Source organism: Protopterus annectens, chromosome 2.part1 (genome assembly GCF_019279795.1).
Source record: "Protopterus annectens isolate FY-2018-M chromosome 2.part1, PAN1.0, whole genome shotgun sequence".
NCBI classification, from domain to species: Eukaryota; Metazoa; Chordata; order Ceratodontiformes; family Protopteridae; genus Protopterus; species Protopterus annectens.
In genome coordinates, this window is record NC_056729.1 from 1,410,080,543 (window position 1) to 1,410,107,965 (window position 27,423).

Genomic DNA, 27,423 nt, shown 5'->3' on the forward strand with positions numbered 1-27,423 from the left:
CATGCCTTCTAAACTTGGTTGACTTTTGAAACAGTCACCAAAGCCATTGATGAGGGAAAGGCAGTCCATACAGCCTACCTCGATCTGGCGAAGGCCTTCGATACAATACCCCACTCGGGTATCATTGAAAAACTCATCAGCTTAAATGTTAACCCATACATCACAAGATGGGTTGCAAACTGGCTGAGTGACAGAACCCACAGGGTCAGAGTTGCTGGCGCCATGTCAGACTCAAAGCCTGTCACAAGTGGTGTACCACAGGGCTCAGTCCTGGGCCCACTCTTGTTTGGCATCTACTTTTCCAAAGTACAAGCAAACACAGGAGGTTTATGGCTGACAAAGTTTGCAGATGACTGCAAACTGGGCGCCATAGTAGAAAACACATCTGACACAGATATCCTTCAGAAGGGTCTCACAGAAACGGATAACTGGTGCCAGAGCCATGGCCTAAAGTTAAATGCCAAAAATGCATAGTCATACCCTTCGGGAAAAACAAGGTTACCCCTAGCTACCAAATAGGTGGCAATCCACTGAGCACAGAAGAAGTTATCAGGGACCTGGGGACCCAGGTTGATAGTAGTCTGTCATTCGACACCCATGTAGCTAAAGTAGTTAGGAAGACCTTCTACATTGCCCACCTTATCATGAAGGGATTCTCATCTAGATCAAGGGAGGTCATAGTCTCCCTATACTCATCACTCATCAGACCAATGATTGAGTACAATGCCCCATTCGGAATGTATCTGACCCGACACTTGCAGCAGCTGGAGAGGCCACAAAAGTTCCTCACCAAAAGGATAAAGGGTCTCAAACATCTGTCCTATGCTGCCCGACTGAAAGAACTCCAGCTCTATTCAGTCGCTTACCGCTTGCTCAGAGGTGACCTTTGCCTAACATACAAGGCCATGTCAAACCCAGATTTGATGAATATGCTTCACCTCAAAAATCTAGATCCGTCAGAGCCACAAGGGCGGAGACTTAAACCTCGACACGGCTATTAATAGGACGTGCTGGAGGGATAGATTCATCACCCAAAGACTCCCTATGCTGTGGAATAAAATCCCGGTATATGTGAGGCAGAGCACCCCGCTGGCCTTGTTCAAGAGAAATCTTGACCAATGGATGGGAGATCGCAGATATACCCCAGGGATTACCTCAGTGTCACTGCTCAACAGAGGCACAGCAAAATAATGGGTATAGTTCCCCATACTAAAGGGGTGGCGTAAGCCACAAAACTATGGGCTAGGCTTGTAAATGCCCTCGGGCAGATAGCCTAGTATGAACCTATGAACCTATCTCCACTGTTTGCTGCCTTTACAAGTGTCTTATCTGTACTCAGTTTTATCCCATGTGCCTTCAGTTTTGTATTCCAATGTGCTATCCATTGCTGAAGTTCTTGTTCAGAGTCTGCTTGTAATGCTATGTTAACTACCTACAGCAACTTTGTTGACATCTCCCCTCTACTGTATTTGCTAATGTTGTCCATCACCAATATGAACAGCAGTGGGCTCAGAGCTGAACTCTGATGCATATCCAATCTCATGGGGAATCCCCCTCTGAGAGTCAGAACACTGTTCATACTAGAGTCATTGGGTCCTTGTATATAACTTGCACTAATTCTACCAATGTTTCTTGGACTTCAGATCACCGCATGATTGTCCAAATCATCTTTCTTGGAACCTGGTTATATGCTTTCCCCAAGTCTAGGAATGTCCAGTTGGACTCTTTCCTCATTTCTAGCTTCTTCTGAAGTATCTGTCTCACTGCAAAAATTGGGTCACTTGTGCTGCATCCTGATCTGAATCTGAACTGCTCATCTAACATCTTACTTTCTACTACTCTGCATATTCATTTGTTAGTCACCCTCTCTAGAACTTTCAAGCTATGTGACAGGAGTTTGATACTTCTGTATTGCCCACAGTTGTGATTGTCCCCTTTTATCTTGAGCACTGGCACTAGCATGCTTATTCTCCAGTCATCTGGGATATGCCTTTCTCTCCATACTGTTATAAGTACCCTCAGAAGCCATTTCTCCCTTATCTCACCTAACATCTTTATCATATCTGCTATGACCTCATCTGAGTTGGGTGCTTTCCCTGACTTCATCTTCCTTAGTGCTGTTCATACTTCTTCTGTGGTGGACTCCTCCTCTTCTCTCATCGTAAGATGTTTGTGGGGCAGTCCAGCTTCTGTGAGGTTTTCTTTATTCAGAAGCTGCTGTAAGTACTCCTTCCATTTGCCTTTGATGTCCTATGGACTAGTGAGCAGGTTGTTGCTAGCATCCCTTATGAAGGATGTCTGACTGTCTTCTTTATCTTTCTGTCTTTGCTTTGCAACCTGATATAGTTTCTTTGAGCCATCTACTGAGTCACTTTCCAGAAGCTGTTAGAGTGCCTCTGATGCCTTCTTCTTTGCTTTTGCAACTCCTGTCTCAGCCTTTTTGTTAGCCAACCAGTATCCCTTCCTAGCCTGGTCCATCTTCTCTATCTCCCACTTTTTCCTCTTCTCCTTCTTTCTTTTGATGACTTCCTGTACTTCTGCATTCTACCACCATCTTTCCTTATGTGCCTTATTTCCATAACTGGCTCAGTCACATATCTGATTTGTAGATTTGAAGCCAAGCCAGGTATGGAAATAGGGTACAGGATATAAAAATAATAAAAGCTATAGCAGTATACTGTATACCCACAAAGAAAGCAGTCTATTAATACCCATATTTATGATGTCATGATAAGATCATGTATTTAAATGTACAGGTTAAAATGTATTCTATTATGACAGCTAAGGGTATGTGGGAAGAGAAGTGGAAAGAGAATAAAAAAGATAATGCAACAGTTGAGAAGCGGGAAGCTCTTGATTCTGGACAGGGATAGTAAGATACAAACAGTGAAAATATTTCTAGTCTCCTGAATTTTATACACAGGTCAGGTGATTTCTATTACCAAAGGAGAAGATGTGGACCATTTAAAGAGTTGAAGGAAATTATTTGTGAGGGGAATGGGGCAAAGGTAAAATGGGATAAGCTGATTCTTCCTGTAGAACAATTTAGTTTAAGATTAACTGAGTTGAAGGGATATTATGGAGCTACGCAGTTAAGGTCCATATACATAACACAAGCATAAGGGTATAAGTCAAAGTGGAAGGGGAGGATGATAAAATGAGAGGGGGCACAAGAAGAAGTAGGGATAGTATAGGATTTTGGATGTAGTTCCTTAAGGATAATCAGAGTGGAAGGGGAGGATAATAAAATAGGGCCTTCAAGAAGTAGGGATGGTGTAGGATTTTGGATGCGAGTCCTTAAGGAGAATAACAACAATCATACAGAATATTATATTCATAATTTAGCATAAAGTATGCTAAGAATTAAGTAGGCATGGAAAGGGAGAAATGAGATTTTACCAAAAGGGATGACTGCCTGCAAGTAGGGGTATAGAAAGTAGGCAAGAGGGAGCTGGAATTTACTGAAGAAAAAGCAGCAAAGAGCCAAGGTTTTGTGAGCAAATAACTAGAGAGTGAAATGTAATACAGTAGGGTTTGACAAAAAAGAAATTTGGACTCCAGGTTCAAGCCTGACTTTCCTGTCAGGGATTGATAGAGTATAGGGAAAGAGGAAGGGACACTGAGTTGCTGAATGAAAAGTCAACACTTGTAGGGTTTTTAGTTGAGTCTAGAAACTATTGCATGATAGCTTTGAGAATCAATCAGAAGAGGTTAGAAAACACTGGAAAGAGAGAATGGAAAAGCAATATATAAGGGAACAATGGGAGGACATCCTTATAGCTTCTAAGTATGCAATGCAGTCCAGAAGATTTAGGATTTTTGCTCAGAAATGTTTGCATTGAGTGATTTTATACCCCAAGCAGACTTCAGAAAAAATTTCCACAGGTAAACAGTAAATGCTGGAGGTGTGATGAGAAAGAGATGCGTAATTGGAAACATTTTTTGGGGATGTCACAAGTTGGCAGATTTAAAAAAACATCTTTACAGAGTACTTTGTCAAAATGTTGGGGTAACAAATGGTTGTACGGAAATGAGTCTTTTGAGATGGATATGGGATCTGAATTTCACAAACATAGTAAAGCCTTACTAAGTTTAATGCTGTTGACTGCCAAAAAAACAAATGCTAGAAAACGAAAGTCAAAATGTAAACCAAATGTAAATGAAGTAATAAAAATTGTAAAGGAGATAAAAAACTGGAGATGAGATCTTTCAAAACGGGAAGGAGCAAATTACATATCAATAAATATAATTTGTAGATAGTGTACACAGAATAATGTTTGGAAGGAGAATTTTAAATTTAAGGGGAGAGAGGAATGAGCAAATTATGTAATGGAGTGAACGAAAATTGTTAAAAAGAAAACGTATGTGTGTCTGTGTGTGTGTGTGTGTGTGTGTGTGTGTGTGTGTGTATATATATATATATATATATATATATATATATATATATATATATATATATATAAACTATATTAGCCTGAATATAATGCAATATTTTTGACCAATTATTTTCTTTTAAATTTGAGGACTAGGTAATGGAATATATAAAGAACCATCATTTTCAGTATGTCTATGCTTTCTCTCCACCTGTGTACAACAGACAAGTGTGGTCCACCTGTATTGCATCCATTGTTGTCATTTGTATGTTTACTTCGGCAATGATTACTTGCTGCATAACTTTTATGCATATAAAAATGAGCACGAGTAATCAAAATGTGTCTAGTAGTATTGAGAAAAAAAGGCTCATCAAAGAGACAAATAAAGGTATCAGGAGAACCTACTTTATGAATTTCAAAGTTACGGTTGCAAAGGAGGCACAGAGAAAGAACAACATGAGGGCTTTCAGGAAATACAGAGTTCTGGAAGTCAACATTTGTCTGTGGAGAAAAGATTTAAGAAAATATGAGAATACAAATTCCTCAAGAAAATCTTTTAGTGGACCTAAAACTGGAATGTTTAATGAAATTGAGCAGCAGGTGTTAGAATTCATAGTAGAAAAGCAAAATGAAGGTTGTCCAGTTTCCAGTGAAGTGATAAAACTTAAAGCAGTAGAAGAGGCTGGTAATTTGAATATTCCTAAAAATAACTTTAAGACAAGTATTGGGTGATGTAGAGGATTGATGAAATGGAACAGTTTATCACTGTGACGGCAGACAATTCTTGATCAAAAACTTCCCAGTGACTTTGATGCAAAATTATTGGTATATCAGCAGCATGTTATTTCATTACGCAAGAAGAGCAACTACATGCTTGGAAATATGGGAAATCCAGATGAAACACCAGTCTATTTTGACATGGCTTTCAACCTTATGGTAAAAAAGAAAGGTGAAAAACTGTCTTATTGAAGTCAACCAGTTATGAAAAGTTCAGAATTACTGTTGATGGGTAAAAGCTTCTTCCTTACATTATTTTGAAATGTAAAACAATGCCCAAAGAAAAGCTGCACCCAGGAATCATTTTTTGTGCCCAAGAAAAATGTTGGATGACAAAGGAATTGGTATTAGGCTGGTTGAAAGAGATATGGGAAAACGGCCAGGTTCTCTTAGAAACACTCGCTCAGTGCTACTACTTAATCCATCTTGAAGCCATCTTACAGCAGGTGTTGAGAAAAACTGAAGCACTGAATACTGATCTTGTATTAATACCAGGTGGTATGACATCACAATTTCAAGTCTTCGATGTGGTGGTCAATAAACCATTTAAGGACAACTTAGGAAAAGAATACGATAGTTGGCTTTTAGCAGACAATTGCCCATTGACACTTTCTGGAAAAAGAAAGAAATCCTCAGTCTCACTCATAGGAGAATGGATTGAGACTACCTGGCAGAAGATCGAACCTAAATCAGTAGTGAAAGGCTTTAAGAAATGTTGTATTTCCAACAATTTAAATGAGTTAGAGGATGGCATTTTGTGAGAGACTGAGAACGAACACACTGACGATACTGATATAACATCAAAAAGTTCTGATTCTGAATAAACATTCCTGTTTTTGGTTTTTCTTTCACTTACCTGTTAACTAACATTAATATTGTTTTACATGAATATGTATTTATTTATTTGATTTACGTGAATGTAATCTGTTATTATTACCTTCATAAAAGCATGCCTAACTGAATTTATAACTTTTATGTAAATTCTTTTATGAAAAATTAACAGGTTGCATTACATTCGGGTTATTTTTTTTCTAAATTTCGTTATAAAAAATTTCGGTATTGCATTAAATTCGAGATTACGTTATATTCGGGCTAATATGGTACATATGACAGGGTGCTAGGAGAGCAGTTGTGGTATTGTATGAGGAAGTCGGGAGTGGCAGAGAAGTATGTAAGAGTGGTACAGGATATGTACAAGGGTAGTGTGATAGCGGTGAGATCTGCAGTGGGAGTGACAGATGCGTTTAAGGTGGAGGTGGGATTACATCAAGGATCAGCTCTGAGCCCTTTCTTATTTGCACTGGTGATGGACAGGTTGACAGACGAGATCAGACAGGAGTCCCCGTGGACTATGATGTTTGCAGATGACATTGTGATATGTAATGAGAGTAGGGAACAGGTTCAGGAGACCCTGGAGAGTTAGAGATATGCTCTAGAGAGGAGAAGAATGAAGGTCAGCCGGACTAAGACAGAATATATGTGTGTGAATGAAAGGGAGGATAGAGGAATGGTGAGGATCAGGGAGTAGAGCTGGCAAAGGTGGATGAGTTTAAATACTTGAGATCAACAGTTCAGAGTAATGGCAAGTGTGGAAGAGAGGTGAAGAAGAGAGTACAGGCAGGGTGGAGTGCGTGTTGAAGAGTGTCAGGAGTGACTTGTGACAGACAAGTACCAGTAAGAGTGAAAGGGAAGGTCTACAAAAGGGTAGTGAGACCAGTTATGTTATATGGATTGGAGACAGTGGCACTGACAAAAAGGCAGGTGTCAGAGCTGGATGTGGCAGAGTTAAAGATGTTAAGATTTGCACTGGGTATGACAAGGGTAGACAGGATTAGGAATAAGTATATTAGAGGGTCAGCCCAGGTTGGACAGTATGGAGAAAAAGCCAGAGAGGCGAGATTGTGTTGGTTTGGACATGTACTGAGGAGGGATGCTGGGTATATTGGGAAAAGGATGCTAAGGATGAAGCTCCCAGGTGGAGGAAAAGAGGAAGGCCTAAGATAAGGTTTATGGATGTGGTGAGAGAGGACATGCAGGTGGTTGGTGTGACAGAGCAAGATGCAGAGAACAGGAAGAAATGGAAACAGGTGATCCGCTGTGGCAACCCCTAACCGGGAAAAGCCGATAGAAGAAGAAGAAGATATACTGTATGGAAATAAATACAATATTATTATGGCTTGTTTCATTTTCTGTTACTGTAGATGTATCTAGCTATGGAACATATTATCTCAGACCTTATTAATCTGGACATTGAAAATCCCTTAACCCTGGACCCTCATTAGTTCAGCTTTGTAAAAGGAAAGTCCTGCCTCTTTGTTGCCATTGCTTTCTTTGAAAATGTCACTGAGCAGTGGATACAGGTTATGCAGTACATTCACCTTATCTGGACCTGGCAAGGGTCTTTGACAGTATTCCTCATGCAGACGTAACAGAACCTATGTGTAGAGTCACAGATGCCATTTCTGAAAGCAAAAATGTTAACCTGTGGTGTACCACAGGACTCACTGCTGTATTCTTTTCTATTTGGCAATTTATTTCCCAGACCTTCAAGACAAACTTGCCTGGCTTATTATTATCTAAGTTGGCAGATGACCGTAAAATTGTTGTTTTTATTATTCAGTCTTCCGCTGACTCACAATTTCTCCAACATGAGTTAGATCCTGTTAAAAAGTGGTGCAAGGACAATGGTCTCAAATTATATGTGAAAAATGTAGTAAAGTTAATTTTGATAACTAAAATATTTTCTATGCCATATGTTCTAGATGATTATCACTGCTGAAGTGATATCCCGACCCGATGTACAAAAATGAGAAAAAGGGGTTGTGGATGGATGGATAGGTGGCATACTGTTCTGCTCAGACTCTGTCATAAGGGATCCAGCCACTCTCACTGACACTTCATTATCTTTTATCAATTATATCTGTATAGTAGTTCAGAAAGTCTTCTGTCCAGCTCATCTAATTTCCACAGGCTGAATTCCCCTTTACCTGTATCTCACAAGACCCATTACTGTATATAATGCCCTTTTTGGCATGTATTTGCCTAAGCATGTCACTCAACTTGACAGACCTCAGAGATTCTTAACTAAAAAAAACACGAGCCTCAAAAATCTTAGCTAGCAGGACAAATTCATAGGATTATAGGAGGTTACTAGGCTAATGGCCCCAGAGCCCTTACAAGCCTAGCCAAGTTCAACCTGTGTTCCCAAGGGTGACTAATTCATAGGTCAAACATGTACTAAAATAAGCTCCTATTGCTCCTGTCCAAGAGGGACACAGGTGGAACCCCCAGGGTGAATTTCCAGTTACCCATCCAGTCGTCCAAATTATGCTTAAGTAGGACCAAAGAGGGACTTTGTTTTACATGAATAGGAAGCTTGTTCCAATGGTGGGGCAACCTCTATGAGACAAATCTGTCTCTCCAGCAAGTTCTGTTGATGTCACATACCAGGTTAAGGACCTTTGAGCGAGTGACCCGTGTGCCATTTGACTTGTGAATGTGCAACATTTCCATTAAAGATGGGTCAGAGATTGCTCTATATGCAAGGCACAGGTTGCCTCTGATCAGTCTGTATGGCACAGAGTAAAATGCCAATGATTTCAGTCTATCCATATAAAACAGATCTTGAAGACTCTGAATTTTCTTTGTAAGGAACCTTTGTGGTCTGTCCAGTTGTTGCAGTTGTTTGGAAAGGAACATACCAAAGGGAGCATTGATAGACCTCTCTTTGTACTCAGTTTGTTTTAAAGACTTCTCTGAGTGATCTGTGTATTACCTTTAGAGCTATGAAGGAATCAACCCTTTTTGACCTCCTGTTACTTCACAGAATTAATGGTTCCTCAAATCTTGCTTAAAGGAACTAAACCTTCAACAGCAGATAAATAATACACACTGGTGTTGTTATGTTCATATCCCAGTGCATCTTCCACCTCTGGAACAAACTTCTATACCAGAAGACTGTGCTGCCTCTAAAATCACAGACACCCAGGTGAAAACAGCACTCTCCAAAGCAAAAAAACAGCATCTATGGGTCCAGACAGCATCCCAGGCTGCGTGTTACAGGAAATCCAAAACAAATTAATCCCTCACCTTAATGCCATGTTCAACCGCAGCCTCACCACAGGCTATGTGCCCACTGAGTGGTGTACGGCAACAGTTACCCACTCCACAAAGGAGATGCCACCACTGACCCTGGGAACTACTGCCTCATCAGCCTGACGAGCCTCGCCTGCAAGGCTATGGAGCGCATCATCATGGAACTCATAAACAATGACATTGGGAACCGACAAACCCTAGACTCTACCCAGTTTGGGTTCGTAAAGGGAAGGCCATGTCTCCTAAACCTGGTTGACTTCTTCGAGGTGGTTACCAAAGCAATAGATGAGGGAAAGGTGGTCCACACAGCATACTTTGACCTTGCGAAGGCCTTTGATACCATCCCCCATTCGGGAATTATAACAAACTCACCAACCTAAATATAAACCCCTACGTTACAAGATGGGTTGCTAACTGGCTCAAGGATAGAACCCATTCAGTGAGAATAGTAAATGCTAGATCCAACTCCAAACCTGTGACAAATGGAGTACCACAGGGCTCCGTCTTGGGACCCCTCCTGTTTGGTATCTACTTCTCTGAGGTACAAGCAAACACAGAGGGACAATGGCTAATAAGTTCACAGACGACTGCAGACTGGGTGCCATAATTGAGACTCTTACTGACGTAGACACCCTCCAAAAGGATCTCACTGATACAGATACATGGTGCCAAAATCATGGCCTCAAGCTAAATGAATCCAGATGCAACTAGGTATAGAAAGGCGGGAAACTAGAGTAGAGAAAGTATTTTTTGGGGTTTTCTTTTTTTGTTTTTTAAGCAGAAATACCTAGTTGTATCCGGATTTCAGATTTTGCTGACTTCTGGGTAGTGTTTTAGTTTCTGTGTTACCCATACCTTAGCTCTGAGTTACAGCATAATGGTTCTAAATTCATGGAACCAACTAATATCGCCAACATATTGGCAGATAGGTTCAGTGCAAATTTTACCCCACCCTTACCCCCTAAAGGGCCCATATCTATACCAGAAGACTGTGCTGCCCCTAAAATCACAGACACCCAGGTGAAAACAGCACTCTCCAAAGCAAAAAACACAGCATCCATGGGTCCAGACAGCATCCCAGGCTGCGTGTTACAGGAACTGCAAAATGAATTAATTTCTCACCTTAATACCATGTTCAACCACAGCCTCACCATAGGCTATGTGCCCACTGAGTGGCGTATGGCAACAGTTATCCCACTCCACAAGGGAAGTGCCACCTCTGACCCCGGGAACTACAGCTCCATCAGCCTGACAAGCCTCGTCTGCAAGGCCATGAAGCGCATCATCTTGGAAATCATAAACAATGACATTGGGAACCTACAAACCCTAGACCCTACCCAGTTTGGGTTCATAAAGGGAAGGTCATGTCTCCTAAACCTTGTTGACTTCTTCAAGGTGGTTACCAAAGCAATAGATGAGGGAAAAGTGGTCCACACAGCATACCTTGATCTTGCGAAGGCCTTCAATACCATCCCCCATTTGGGAATTATAGACAAACTCACCAACCTAAATATAAACCCCTACGTTACAAGATGGGTTGTTAACTGGCTCAAGGATAGAACCCATTCAGTGAGAATAGTAAATGCTAGATCCAGCTCCAAACCTGTGACAAGTGGAGTACCACAGGGCTCAGTCTTGGGACCCCTCCTGTTTGGTATCTACTTCTCTGAGGTACAAGCAAACATGGAGGGACTATGGCTAACAAAGTTCGCAGACGACTGCAAACTGGGTGCCATAACTGAGACTCCTACTGACGTAGACACCCTCCAAAAGGGTCTCACTGATACAGATACGTGGTGCCAAAATCATGGCCTCAAGATAAATGCCAAAAAGTACATTGTCATCCCTTTTGGGAAAAACCAAGTACCCATGAATTACAACATAGGTGGCAGCCCACTTAACACAGAGAGTGTGATAAGAGACCTAGGGACTCAGGTGAATGGCAACCTCTCCTTTGACAGCCATATCGCTAAAGTGGTTAGAAAATCCTTCTACATGGCCACCTTATCACAAAGGGGTTTGCATCTAGGAAAAAGGAAGTTATTGTCCCCCTCTACTCATCACTCATTAGACCTGTTATTGAATATAAGGGTCTATATCAAAATTCCGAAGAGGTACAATGCCGAATGTAAAAACATTGAACCCAAAATATCGAATGGTGAAAATAGCGAAGCCCCGGAACATCGAAATCTTACCTAAGGCAAGATTTCGGTGAGCCATTCCGTGGCTTCGCTGTTTCCTCCACTGTGGTGCGAGAGTTACGGACCTTAGGGTTGGGGTGCGGGTTAAGGTAAGTGGATAGTTAGTAATGTATGTATGGTGTAGTGTAGGGTTGTGTTTTGTTAACTGTATGTGTGTGTGTGTATTAATTAGTTTGTTTGTGTATAGATTTGTAGGGTATGTGTGCGATAGTTACGGACCTTAGGGTTAGGGTGCGGGTTAAGGTAAGTGGATAGTTAGTAATGTATGTGTGGTTTAGTGTGGGGTTGGGTTTTGTTAAATCTATGTGTGTGGTTTATTTATTTTGGTGTGCTTGTGTTGGGTGTATGTTTCTCGGAACAGCGAATTTTTTCCCTGGGAAAAAATTTGCTATTCTGAGCGTTCAATGTTTTCAGTATTCAAAATTCCAAGTTCGAACATATAGTGTTCGACATTTTGGACTTTCGAATATATGATATAGACCCGAATATAATGCCCCATTCGGGATGTACCTTACAAGACATCTGCAACAACTGGAGAGGCCTCAAAAATACCTCACAAAGAGGATAACGGGCTTTAAACAAATGCCCTATGCCACGAGGCTAAAAAACTCAAACTGTACTCGGTCGCATACCTGCTACTCAGAGGTGATCTCTGCCTGACATACAAAGCTATGTCAAACCCAGAATTGCTGGAAATGCTCCACCTAAGGAAAACCCAATCCACCAGAGCTACACACTCAAGGGACCTAAACCTGACCTCAACAGTAAACAGGACGTGTTGGAGGGACAGATTCGTGTCCCAGAGACTCCTCTTGCTCTGGAATAAGGTCCCCATACAGGTGAGGCAGAGCTCCTCATTAGCGCTCTTCAGGAAGAATCTTGATGAGTGGATGGGAAACAGTAAATTAACCCTGGGAATCACTTCTGTGGCCCTGCTCGACAGAGGCGCAGGTAACTAAACCACGTGGGAGGCGAAAGCCATAACATGTTGGCTAGGCTTAATCATGCCCTAGGGCCAATAGCCTAGTACCTACCTACGAACCACTTGAGGCCTTGTGCATGCTCCTTACCTGGATAACTCCGTTTTCCTTTGTCAACTTATACTCCTTATCTCTATAACATCTGTAGATCAGATTGCACATGAAGTGTGCTGTATCTTTAAGAAGCATGTCAAGGCTGTAAGTGCACATATAAATTCCAGACATGTGCACTCCATAGTGCCATTTTGTAAGAACAGCCACAGTGAGAGCATGCATGATCGCAATTGTTAGTTTGTATATAAGTTACTTAAGTTAAAGTTAGTAAACCTCTATAGTAATGTGTTTGTATAGAATAAAGCTGTTTGAACAGAACCCACAAAGACTTTCTATTGTGTCTAAAGTAGGAGAGTGACAACCTCTATCTGTTTCAACACAACAAACCTTTCTACCTCTCCTCCTCAGTTTCCTTCCTATTTTAACTCCCACATTACATTTCAGTTTCTTTCTGACCTTCCCACTTTATCCATCTCCTTCAAATAGTTTCCAGCACTGTCCTATAACCAGATTCTAGGTCACTAATTACCTTAATGTTCTTACCATCGCCGTCATTCGCTCTTCAGCTATACAATGCCTCTCTTCCGCTTCTAGCTTTGACTACCATCTACCTACTGACTAATGCTTCACACCCCTAACTTTTTTTATTTATTCCTGATATCTGCACTGTAACCCTCCTTACCCATGTCTTATATGTCATATCTAATGTCTGTTTGTCATGTATATTGCACATGAACTCTTTGTATACTGAATGTTTTATACATCAGATTTAATTTACTGTATAGTGTCACCACATAAGAAATGCATGTTTTATTTGTGCATAATGTCAGTGCATAACAATTACCTGTTTGTATCTAGATGTATATTTGTAAAAAAAAAAAATTGTCATGAGTATCATTAATGTGTCTACTGTAACTCTTTCCCAGGGCCTCTGCTGAAAATGTGCTTTTCCCAGTCTGACTTTCCAGGTAAACAAAATCAAATAAATACATTTACTCTCATCCCTTAATTAACTGTTGCAGTTACCTTTTCAAACACTGCTACCAGATGCAGTGGAGGAACTATTTTTTTTTCAAGTTTGTACTTTAAGATCTAGTACTCTTCTGTGAATTGGAGGGTGATACCATGCACCTTTGTGGCAACTGTCAGCAAATACATCCATTTCTGCTAATCCTGCTGCTATCCATAATATATCATGGTCTCTGTTCTCACTAGGATTTTATGGTGTATAGCTACACCAGAAACAATGTTTCATTGCATAGATTATGTCTGTTTCTGAAATGAGTTATCATAATGTTTACCCCATTTACATTTGATTATACTCTCATTTGTATGCCATTGTGGCTACAATATTTTGTGGCCTTGTGGTAATGCAGTAGGTGTGTCTGTGAATTATGCCCAACCTATGTGCCACTGCTTAGTGTACAATTTCACCTTTTAGTATTTGTTTCTGAATGCCGGCCTAAATTTGACGATGTATATAAAAATATTTACACTAACTCAGACAATCACAATCAGGTACCAAGGTTTATTATGAATCATTTGTGATCGACACTTTAATGTGTGATTGCAAATATGAGATTTTCTTGCTTGTGTTTAGATTCTTAGATTCATACAGTGTTACTAAGCTAATGACCAGGGGGCCTTTCTAAGCCTAGCCAAGTTTTCCTGAAAGAATAATAATGTCCTATACTCAAATCGGACATTGAAGGCCAGGTATTTATAAGCTACCTCTGTCCATAAGTGATATGGGTGCCAAGTCTGGTGTAAATTTCCTATTCCTTATCCCCTGGTGTAGGTTGCGCTTAAATTGGGTAATAAAATAACTCAGTTTCACATTTATGGGAAGCCTACTCCATAGGAGAGGCAGTCTCTGGGGAAGATATCTGTCTCTCCAGCATGTTCTGTTTAAGTCACAGACAAAATTCAGTACCCTAGACCTTGTATTTCTGGTACCGTTTGACTTATGAATGTATAGGAGATTCATAAGTGTGGGGTTTGCAGATGCCTTGTAAGCCAGGCATAGATAACCCCTCAGCAATCTATAGGAGACTGAGTAAAGGGTCAAGGCTTTAAGGCATTCTGCGCAAGGCAGGTTTGTTACTTCTTGTATTCTTTTTGTAAGGAACCATTGAGGTCGCTATAGTTGCTGCATATGCCTGGTTAGGTACATGCAAAAGGGCGTATTGTACTCTATAATTGGTTTGATAAGGGCAGAATACAATGGGATAATGACCTCTTTGGACCTAGACACCATGCCCTTGCTTATAAGTTGCACAACATAAAAGGATTTTCCCACCACTGTGGTCATGTGATGGTCGAAGGTAAAGCTAGTGTCTATGTGCGTACCCAGATCCCTGACCACTGAATCGATTTTTAGGAGCATGTTATCAACATAGTGATTAGCCAGGATGGTTGACTTTCCAAAGAGTACAATTTAGCATTTCTTAGAATTAAGTTTAAGACCATGGCTTTGGCACCATTTGTTAGTCAGAGATAAGCTTTCTTGAAGAATGCTACTGTCTTCAGGGGAGTCGATGATAACCCCTAGCTTGCAATCATCTGCAGACTTAGTCAGCTCTAAACCTTCAGCGCAGCGTGTGCTTCCACTTCAGAAAAACAGATGCCAAAAAGGAGCAGGCCCAGTACCGAATCGTGGGGGACTCCTCTAGTGACTAGCCTCTTGGTGGAGGTGGCCTCACCTGTTTTGATCTCCTGGGTCCTATCAGTGAGCCAGTTGGCTATCCAGAGGGTGATGAAAGGGCTTATAACTAATTTATTGAGCTTATCTATAATGCCTGAGTGGGGTATTTTATCAAAAGCCTTGGCCAGTTTGAGGTAAGTTGTGTGCACAGTCTCGCCCTCATCTACTGCTTTGATGACCCTTTCAGAAGAAGCCCACCAGATGTAACAGGCATGCCCTTCCTTTAACAAATTCAAATTGTGATCAGGCCAGCATTTACAGGTTACTATGTCCTTGTTTATCATGTCCATGATGATTCTTTCTATGGGCTTACAGATGAGGCTGGTCAGACTTATGGGCTTGTAGTTACCCTGATCGGTGGTTGGATCTCCTTTGTACAGAGGAATGAGGGTAGTCATCTTCCATTCCTTGAACTCAAAACCTGACTGTAGGATCCAATTAAAAAGTATTTCAAGTGGACCAGAGAGGTCATGTTTCATGCTGTTTAATAAGCATCCCGGGATATTATTGGGGGCCCATCGATGCAGTGCTTTTGACCTTGGGGAAAGTGCATTGATGATGTGTTCCCTAATAATGGTTGAGAGGATTGTGGTATGCGATATTTCCTTTAGACTATCATGGGGGGAGTGGGGGGGCAGAAATTTCAGCTAAACCTGTCAACCAAAAGGTTGACAATAACCTTCATGTTAGTGTTGGTGATGCCATTTACAATAAGTTCTCCACATTTTTTTTGCATTTCCCTTGAGGTTACTGACATATTTGTTGAAATCTTTGTGGTTGTCCTCTGCCTGAAAAGCTATTTTTATTCAAATTTACCCTTTATAGTACTAATTAACCCACTTAGCTACCTGTTTAGATTAGTCAGGGAGCTTTTAGTATGCTGGGCTATGTTCCTCCTATTCTTGGCCAAGGTTTGTTTTTCTTTTCTTGTATAACCGATTGATATTGTCCTGGGGATTTAATAAACTCTGTGTGGGCTTTGTGCAAGGCCTACATCGAGTTTACATGTTAGAGTGATGAGCAACAGCACTAATCACATATTCATGATGCTTATCACACTTGCATGAATACAATTAAGGTTTCATGGCCAGCAACAGTGCTGTCAGCCAGGAAATAATGCAGACCAGCACAAGCACAAAAAGAAGAAGCACTGAAGTTTGCTGTTGGCAAACTTGCTCCACAAGATCGCATGGACAGCCACAATGACTACCAGGATCGAAAATACTGCAACAACAACATTCACAACACAGTAAACAAAAGTGTACTGAGTACAGTGTACAGTAAAACAATTATTTGCAGAATGAAATAATGGAGAGGAAGGTTAAATGGCAAGGGCAGCTACAAAGAAATGTACACTGGGCAGGGAAAATGTGCCCAGACATTAATAAGAGAAATGACTAAAGAGGAAGAGGGCATTGACAATATGGAAATGTGCCCAAGATAAGATATATCAATGTATGTACACTTCCAAGTCAAGTCAACAGCATAATATTATGCACAGATGCAGATAGTGCAGTACAGACTGGTTTTCTGGTTCGATTCTCAGCTGGGGTACCTTTTGTGTGGAGTCCGCTGAAAATAGGATCTGTCCTAGTCAGACTTTTCCAGTCAACAAATGTTAAATAAATTTAAAAAAATAAATAAATACTGCTGTTTACACTTCCTGAGCAAGTATATTATGATAGAAGCACACATAATAGTATATATTTGATGGTCACACAAGGTCACATGTCAATAAAGGTGAATGGTCACTGACATGCTCACTAGAGAGGATACTTAGCAAGAGCAGTATATACAATAGGGGGTATGTGCAGACTCTAAAGATCTGCAAACTTACTTGCTTGAATATCATTGACATGTCACCATAGCTCCTAACCAATCAGGCAGACATAGCAACAGACTCCTGGACAAATGTAGAAAGAAACAGGCACAATCATGGACACTTTTAAAATATTACAACCATTAACCTGTGTCATTGACAGAATATGTGATTCTAGTGTTTTTGCATTTGTTTCTTCTGTTTTCTTGAAAAAAAAAACAAAAAAAAATCTTGCTATTTTCCTGCCTTACTAAGCTAGAAAAGTCCAGTTTCAGATACCTACTGATACCTGGACTGTGTTTAACCTTCTGTGTTTGGCCATACCTTACTTGAGCAAAAAGGAAGTTTCTTTGTTCATCAGTGAGAGTGGGGAGCTGTGAACAGCCTGCCTGCCCTTGGAGGAGTGGTTTCTGCCCCAAAACTGTAGTTTTATTGGCCATTTTGGGCTAATTTCTATCTCTTTAATCTTTCTGATATAAAAAACGCATTTGCGCGGTTTTGCCGGCCAGGTAGCACCGGTTAGCTAGGGTTAAACTATTCCCGACTCCACGAAATCTACTCTTCAGTTTTTCCCTTGGAACTAGACAAACCTTCAACTTTAGCACTCAAACCATTCATTTTACAGCCCAACACTTGCTTAAAACTCATAACAAGCACTAAATACCCCTTGCACTAGCCCTCCTTTTACTGTCTAGAAGGACAAGGCTCTCTATTCGTCCACACCAGTCAATCAGAAAAACAGCTCACTGTACCTATTCAGGCATGTCCAAAGGGTAGTTTCCGGTGTACTCCCCAGTCCAACTGGTGAATCTGGGCTCTTTGAGGCAATGTTACAACTGCCTCATGTACACAGACAACCCTCTCCTCCTACCACCAAACACTAATATATGCGAGAGATGCAATTATACAGCCAGAATGGAGGCAAAGCTCTCAACCCCAGACTGTAACTGACTGTCAAGAGGAGAAGGGTAATACTTGCAACACACCACCAGTCTCACATAGACCTAACAAACCAACACAGGCAAATAACACACATAAATAGACAAAAACATACTCGGAGGCTCTAAATAAAAATCTGCAAAAGCAGCAGAGACCTCCAGAGCAGACATCCAAGCAACCTCTACAACCCATCACCAACCATGAAACACATACTTCACATAATCAGTGTGCCACGCAATCACAGCCCTTAAGGCAAAATAACATACCCAACACACTAGTAATAGGTGACTCTATAGTCAGGCACACTGATGTCCCACTAACTAGGCTGGACAAGGAGAAGGTTACAGTTAGCTGCCTGTCGGGTGCCAGGATCCGCTACATAACACAAGCACTCAGGTCACTCCAGAACAAGTACAAATATGACTCTGTCATTGTACATGTTGGTGTGAATGATCTGAGACGTACCTCCCTGGACTACATGAAAAGAGACATGGAAGAGCTCTCTGATCATGTAGCCCAGGCAGGTATGACCCTGACCCTGAGTAACATCCTACCCTCACCAAGAATGATGCCACAGTATAAAGAAAAAATTATCAACTTCAACAATTGGCTAAGTTTCTGGTGTCATTCAAAGGGGATCCAGTATCTGTCTGCTTGGGATGACATGCTCGACAAGCCACGTTGCTTTGCAAGAGATGGCTTGCACCTGTCACCCTTAGGCTTTCGAATACTGGCAAAGGCTCTTGCCGCCCCCCACAGTGCCTTTTTTAGGCAAGGCTCAAAAGACAAACCCACCACCATAAATAGCACAAGTAATTAAAACTGAGGGTAATGCTACTCAACGCCAGAAGTTTAAACCTCAACATGCATGCACTCGAGGAACTCCTCAGTAAGGAGAACATTGATATCTGTGCAGTAACAGAAACCTGGTTTAAGGCTGCAGAGAGCACCCCAGCACTACCAGGCTATAACTCATACATACCTTTCGGCCACAGAACCCAGACCGAAACACAAAAGGCGGTGGTGTATCCGTATTCATCAATGATACTAACACCTCCAGGTTAGTGGTGCAACATGATGCATCAGAGATCGTTCAAGTGCAACTAACAATGGGCAAAACTGCAATCCAAATTGTAGCTTGCTACAAATCACCCACCATGACCCAGGACCCCCATTCCGCATTTCTGGAGACACTGGGAAATTTGAAGGTCCTACCAAACACCCTAATACTGGGTGATTTTAACTACCCAAACATTAACTGGGAGAACTACTCAAGTACTAACTCCCTTGCCCAACGCTTCCTAGAATTTATAAACTCGAACGCCCTGGATCAACTGGTCTACACCCCCACCAGAGGGAACAACATATTGGAACTGGTCATCACCAACATGGGCGACCGGTGTTCCACACCTGACGTCAACCCCTCGCTGGTTAGATCAGACCATAGACTAATCACTCTGGATATTCACATACCGCCCCAACCCCAATCAAGGAAACCACCGTGAAAAACTTTTCAAAAGCAAACTTCACGTTGTTTAAGACAAAGGTGGAAAGGTTCACAGCCCCCACACCAATGGACAATGCTGTCCAAGCTGCTGAAACCTATACAAAGGCACTCTATGATCATCTGCAGGAATGCATGGATCGTGCTATCCCAAGTAAAACCAAGACTCACTCCTCCAAGAAAAGGAAGCCAGTCTGGTGGACCCCTGCCATAAACAAGCTCTACAATAGAAGGAGGAAACTAGTACAGATAAGAGCAAAATCCTTAGAAGGAAAGACATCCCTGATCAGTATCAGCAAGAAAATATGATCCCTCATTAAATCATCCAAGGCTAGCTTCGAAAGAAAAATTGTCAAGGACTCCAAAGATAACCACAAAGCGTTCTTTAGCTATGTCAGGAACCTAAGTGGAAACTCTCAGATCTGCTCTGAGTTGGTGCAGAATGGCACAAAATACACTGAACCGACTGATATTGCCAACATTTTGGTAGACAGGTTCAGTGCAAACTTCACACCCCTCTCACCCCCTAAAGGGCCCATAACCATACCAGAAGAATGTAAGGCCCCGGCAATCACTGACACACAGGTTAAAATAGCCCTATCCAAAGCCAAAAACACAGTCTCAATGGGACCGGACGGTGTCCCAGGCTGTGTCTTATAAGAGCTCCAAAATAAACTAACCCCTCACCTAAACACACTGTTCAAACTCAGCCTCTCTACAGGCTACGTACCCACAGAGTGGCACACAACAACAGTTATCCCACTCCACAAAGGTGGCGCCACAACAGACCCCGGGAACTATTGCCCTATAAGCCTGACTAGCCTGGTCTGCAAGGCAACGCATCATCATGGAACTCATTAACAGAGACATTGGGAACCTCCAAACTTTGGACCCCACCCAGTTTGGCTTTGTTAAGGGCAGATCATGCCTCCTAAACCTGGTGGACTTCTTTGAGACAGTTACCAAGGCATTAGATGAGGGTAAGGAGGTCCACACAGCCTACCTAGACCTCGCAAAGGCCTTCGGCGTCATTCCCCATTCTGGTATTATAGACAAACTCACCAACCTGAACATTAACCCCTATATCACGAGATGGGCTGCAAATTGGCTCACGGACAGAACCCACACGGTCAGAGTTGCAGACTCTAGGTCCAACTCTAAAGCAGTTACAAGTGGCATCCCCCAGGGCTCAGTCCTAGGACCCCTCCTGTTCGCTATATACTTCTCAGAGGTACAGACAAGCACAGAAGGACCTTGGCTGACCAAGTTCGCAGACGACTGCAAACTAGGGGCCATAACTGATTCTCCAGCTGATACAGACACCCTCCAGAAGGGTCTCACTGAGACGGATACCTGGTGTCAAAATCATGTCCTCAAGCTGAATGCCAAAAAGTGCATAGTCATCCCCTTTGGAAAAAATAAAGTATCCGTGAACTACTACATAGGTGGTAGTCCCCTAAATACAGAAAAAGTAATAAGGGATCTGGGGACCCAAGTAGATAGCAATCTCTCCTTTGATAATCATATTGCCAAGGTGGTTAGAAAATCCTTTTACGTGGCCCACCTAATCTCAAAAGGGTTCTCATTCAGAACAAAGGAAGTTATTGTGCCTCTCTACTCATCACTTATTAGACCCACTATAGAATACAACACCCCATTTGGGATGTACCTTATAAGACACGTGCAACAGCTGGAAAGACCACAAAAGCACCTCACCAAGAGGATTACTGGCCTCAAACAGATGACCTATGCAGCCCGACTAAAGAAACTCCAGCTGTACTCAGTTGCATACCACTTACTCAGAGGTGATCTCTGCTTGACATACAAGGCCATGTCCAACCCAGAATATATGGATATGCTCCACCAAAAAAAAAAAAAAAACAAATCCCTGAGAGCCACACGCTCTAGGGATATAAACCTTACCACAGTGATAAATAGGACGTGCTGGAGGGATAGATTCCTGACTCAGCGACTCCCCATGCTTTGAAACAAGATTCCAATATAATAAACAAACAGAGAACCACTGGCCAAGACCCGAATTTCTGGAACCGAAGATGCACCAACACAAGTAAAACGACAATTTAGCTAGGTTTCGTCTTTAATGTACAGACTTTTTCAGAAAATAACATCTCTCAAACCCACTCCAACAGTATATATTCACACAGCTTTACACACCTCCATTTTCATTAACCAATTAAATTAATTAACTAGTTAAAGCTATATACATCTACACCTTAAAAGTTATTATTAACCATAAAATACAAACTTTAAAATCTAATCTAACACACACTGTTACATGAATCTCAAAGGTTCACAATATTACATTCCTTATGAAAAACATGAATGTTTTTTTAAAAAAAACATATATATATATATATATATATATACATATATACCTCAGTATCCTGAGATATAATATAATACCATACATCTCACCCCTCCATTTTGGTAACATTAACTCTATTTAAAATTGATTTTTTCAAAGATTATATGAGTAAGATGTATCCCATTAAAACATACTTAAATCATCCTAAAATATGTTTTAATTTTAAGATAGGAGTCATACTAATATTGTCATTTATGCCCGGGCCGGAAACACTGTAGCATTTAATCTTAGCTGCCATTTCATTTCACATATATCCAAATGCACAACCAAGATGTGCATTTGGATATATGTGAAACGAAATGGCAGCTAAGATTAAATGCTACAGTGTTCCGGGCATCAATGACAATATTAGTATGATTAGTATGATTCCTATCTTAAAATTAAAACATATTTTAGGATGATTTAAGTATGTTTCACTGGGATACATTTTACTCATATAATCTTTGAAAAAATCAATTTTAAATAGAGTTAATATTACCAAAATGGAGGGTATATATATATATATATATATATATATATATATATATATATATATATATATATATATATATATGTTTTTTAAAAAAAAAACATTCATGTTTTTCATAAGGAATGTAATATTGTGAACCTTTGAGATTCATGTAACAGTGTGTGTTAGATTAGATTTTAAAGTTTGTATTTTATGGTTAATAATAACTTTTAAGGTGTAGATGTATATAGCTTTAACTAGTTAATTAATTTAATTGGTTAATGAAAATGGAGGTGTGTAAAGCTGTGTGTATATATATTGTTGGAGTGAGTTTGAGAGATGTTATTTTCTGAAGAAGTCTGCACATTAAAGACGAAAGCTAGGTAAAATTGTTGTTTTACTTGTGTTGGTGCATCTTCGGTTCCAGAAATTCGGGTCTTGGCCAGTGGTTCTCTGTTTGTTTATTGTTCTGTAGTTTGTGAACTCTAATTTTTGTTGGTAAGATTCCAGTATACATCAGGCAGAGCCCCTCATTAGCACTCTTCAAGAGAAACCTTGATGGGTGGATGGGAAACAGAACATTTATCCCAGGGATCACTGCAGTGACTCTGCTTGACAGCGGCGCAGGGTACTAATGGCTCTGCTGGTCAGAGGCACAGGGAACTAATTTAAGGAGGTGGCGAAAGCCAACACACTCTGGCTAGGCTTATAAATGCCCTTGGGCAGATAGCCTAGTACTTACGTATGAACCTATGAACTAATTGTACATGTTCTGCAGTAACAGACATGTATAACTGTAATGACTGCTAGTATTTTATAAGGGGAATTCATCACCCCTTCCCCAAAATGATCACTCTTGGGAGGGGTTATGAGGGACAGTGTTAAACCTGGAGTTGAAATTAGGGGCAATCCTGGTAATTTGAGAGGTTTGCTTGATACATAAGCCACAGTCTCTTCTGCAAGAATCAAACCCATGCCATCATTTTTGTCAATGAGTTGTGTATTTTCTGAGTGCAACACAGAAAGATGTATCACACATGCATCTTTCCTAGTGGGTATGCATTCCGGAGAATAGTTCTGTGTGGCCTATCAGATGTAGGAACGCATTGTGCCAAATGTGCTACATTTGACTAAAGCACCCTTGCCTGATGTAGGTATCGGCCCTACAGATAACAATCACACAGACATCAGTCTATTATTAGTATATTCCCTACATACAGCTGGGTATTGCATGGATTTGCCACATGTAATAGTGATGGATATTGTATAATGCATCTGCAGTTGGTGTGTGAATTAAGAATTGATCTCTGATAATGAATGATACAGCAGTATGTGAGACTGATGGCAATGCATCAACTATACCCATGTGCACATAAATTACAGCAGTGCAAAGTCAGTGTCAGTGATCGCGGAAGCTGTCACTGTAATATTGTACACATACCAAACAATACATGGAGCACAATCTATAAGTACATGTCAAACCTCAACATGTGCCACACAATCACTGTCCCCCAACATTGCTGGTGAAAATGTTATACTGCCATGAAATCCTAACATATATCCATATGTGCTCAGGCAAACTATCAAGTGGTGATACTGATGTGATGTAATGGTATGTCTGTGACATGGTACAGTCACACTATAGCTGTACATGTGCTACAGTTGGACTTCAAACTGTAAATAACCTCCAAATAAAACCTTTAGTATGGATCACATATGACACAGTGGAACTGTTAACACAGTCATACAACTCTATCTAGTTCACATCATTACATCAGTTGTACATCATGTGCCTATATGTTTATCAGTGGAAATGTGTGGGTGAGGGCCCTGATATCATATATGGACACATTACAACTGAAATGGATGCAATTCATGCAGAACAGTTAATGGCACAATTACTGACAGTCACACAGTGCTGCTGAGGAACACCTGTATAATCCTTGTGAATAGCAACACAATAGTATATGCAATGTATTTGCCAAGATTACAAGTGAATCTGAACATGTCATATGTTTGTGCTTTACAACATATGGATGAACCCAGGTGTAAGTGCCTATGTATTCAGTATGATGTAATATTGCTGTATGTAAGATAACATTTAAAGATGCTAGGCATACATATACACACCTGTGCTATACTGCAGCTGCCACTGTAATGATTGAATGGGAACTGTGTAGAATGTGGATATACTCCACTGTCAGTACACATGCCTTAGTAAGCAACAATATGCATAGCATCATCCCATGTCCCCAGTCCTCAGGAGGCATATTACTACAGCTGTTTAGGAAGGAACATGGAACCAAATGGCAGTAGTGGGCATCAGTACAGTAGCTCAAATCCCAGACTGGAATACACTGTTGTAGGCCTACAGTACATCCACAGATTAACATAGCACATGCGGGTGACAACAACATCAACATGTAGAATGTCCATTGGGTCATAGGAGATTACTAAGTTAAGGGCCAAGAGCCCATACAAGCCTAGCAATTATTACCCACATTTAACTCAAATTGCTATCTCTTGGTGAGGGAAGGTAGTAGGGATATGTGCGTTATGTGTTTGATTTTATTACAGACTGCCTCTGTCCACATGGGATGGGAGCACCACCCAATGAGTAAATTAGCAATCACAAATCCAGTGGACTGGAGATGGCTTGTAGAGAGTCACAGAGGGGGCTCTGTTTCATGATGTATTTTTGCATCTTTGAGATGATGACATCCTCAGTGTTCCAGAGAAAGGATGCTATATGGATACAGAGAAAAAGGATGTGCTGGATTCAGGAGCTGTGTAAAAGGTTTTCCTGGTGGGAGTCAAATGAGAACAGATTCAAAACATCATACAATGACCGTAACAAACCACCAACACACACACACACACACACACACACACACACACACACACACACACACACACACACACACACACACACACACACCAGTTGACTGAGGTCAGATTTGAATACTATACCTGTATAGGCATACAAGCTGGATTCCATACAGTGTAAGACTAGCACAACTGCAGAAGTCTAGCATACAGTCTTTCAGAGTGCACTTTATAGAGGATGACGGGAGGAGTGTCTGACATAGCTGTAGATTCACATCTCAGTGTAAAATAGTCTCTAGGCTGATAGTTGAAGGAAGACAGCAGTAGGTAGGCTTATACTGATATGAGTCTGCATGCATTCACACACACACACACACACACACACACACACACACACACACACACACACACACACACACACACACACACATACACGTGCGCGCGCTCACACACACACACACACACACACACACACACACACACACACACACACACAAGTTGACTGCTGCAAGATAAGCTAGATAGCACAGTACTTAATACTAGCGCCACTACAGAATTATGACTTAAATAGTGTCAGAGTGGATTGTATACAGGATGATATCATCAGTGTATGCTGAGAAGAGGATGTTGGGAGGGTCGTAGAAAATTGCTGTGAAGTCATGAAGCAATGTAAAAGTATCTCCTGAATGCTACTTGAGTGAGGGCAACAGGACCTGGACTCATGCTTATTTGACTATGCACACACCCACTGAGACACAGACACAACACACACACACACACACACACACACACACACACACACACACACACACACACACACATTGACTGCTGTGAGATTAGAACTCCTACCTATCTACTTACACAAGCTGGAGAACACAGTATTTAACACTAGTGTTACCGCAGAAGTCTGACTTTAATAGTGTCAGAGTACACTTAATAGAGGATGACATCATAATTGAGTTGCAGGTAACATATACTGTTATGAGATTTGGGTGCATAGCCAGGATTTGTGATATGACTGTGTGAGTGCGATGATTTTGTGAGTGTATTTGCAAAGGTACTTACAAATACATCCAGGCAACCTAGGTCAAATAAGCTGTCTTGAATGCATACTGCAGAAGTGAGACAGACATGTTGTGATGTCCACCCTCTGGGCCAGTAATCAAGGAGCCTGAATCCTTACCATTGACATTGGTGAGGGACGTTCACTTGCAGCAAAGATAGATACACATAGTATTTCCAGATGCAGTTCTCTGCATCAAGTACAATTTCCATTAAGAGCACACAGGGAATGCACTCAGTCCAGGGTCTGGGTTTCCCTCTCTGTCTCTCTCTCTCTCTATAGGCCGCCATTAAGACTCTCCACTGGCACAGCTGTAGAGTTGAGTCCTCAGCTGAGTGTCCAAGCCAAGGCCTCAAACACCCTCTCTGTGAAACCAGTGCTGTGTGTCCCTGCTCCAACTAGCTGACACACACACACTGTTTGAGATTTGATTTGTATATATACACACACACACACACACACACACACACACACACACACACACACACACACACACACACACACACACACACCTGGGATAGGCTGGCACAGATTCATTTGCTTTACTACCTTCCAGATTAAAAGATAGTTACTGCTATCAGACACTCTAAAGCCAGCTACTCTTATGCTCTTACAAGGGTACCGAATTATACTGAGTGAAATTAAGATTAATACAAATGGAAGTATTTGAGCAATGTGGCAAGGCTGTCAGGAGTGGCCACAGTGTCACCAGATAAATGTACGCAGTCTCAAAGTTTAAATATTCTCTACAGGACTAGCCATAATGAGAAGTTTAAATATATTTAATAATAAATAATAAAAGAACATGAAAAAACTAAATATCTGTTTACAATACCTGCATTTTATTCACAGAAATATTAAAAATAACACGGATAAATAGTTTCACACAGATACAGAAAAACAGTACTTAACTTATCTCACTGTATTTTCTTGACTGATTTAAAGAATTACTATTCCCTGGTTACTTACTAAAGCAGGAAAGATTAAGTGGGTGACTGATCCTTCTATGTCAGGTTTCAAAAACAGACTGCCCTGAGACTTTAGTCTCATCTAGTATTAAAATATCATTTTAGTCCTGGATTACAGAATGACATCACACACATCTGGTCATCTGACTTCTGGTTCCCATAGCACCCCATTTACTAGCCACTGAACCAGAATCTAGCACATATGTGTCAATAATACACACACATAGAGCTTTGATAAGATCTGTTGCAGCTTCTGAAAGTCATAAAACAATTTCACACTTCCACC

General features: G+C 41.0%; 1 protein-coding gene across 3 annotated transcripts in view; it reads left to right on the forward strand.

Annotated features, from left to right (window-relative positions):
- The window catches only part of LOC122794469 (DNA polymerase nu-like), a 1,147,210-nt gene that overhangs the window by 488,166 nt on the left and 631,621 nt on the right, over positions 1–27,423 (forward strand). For 2 of the 3 annotated variants that reach the window (XM_044062886.1, XM_044062889.1), the window contains one exon: positions 13,407–13,448. The exons of the other annotated variant lie outside the window; for it this stretch is intronic. In XM_044062886.1, coding sequence (XP_043918821.1) covers positions 13,407–13,448 — 42 coding nt within the window. The remainder of the gene's footprint in view (positions 1–13,406; positions 13,449–27,423) is intronic. 3 annotated transcript variants of the gene reach the window in all.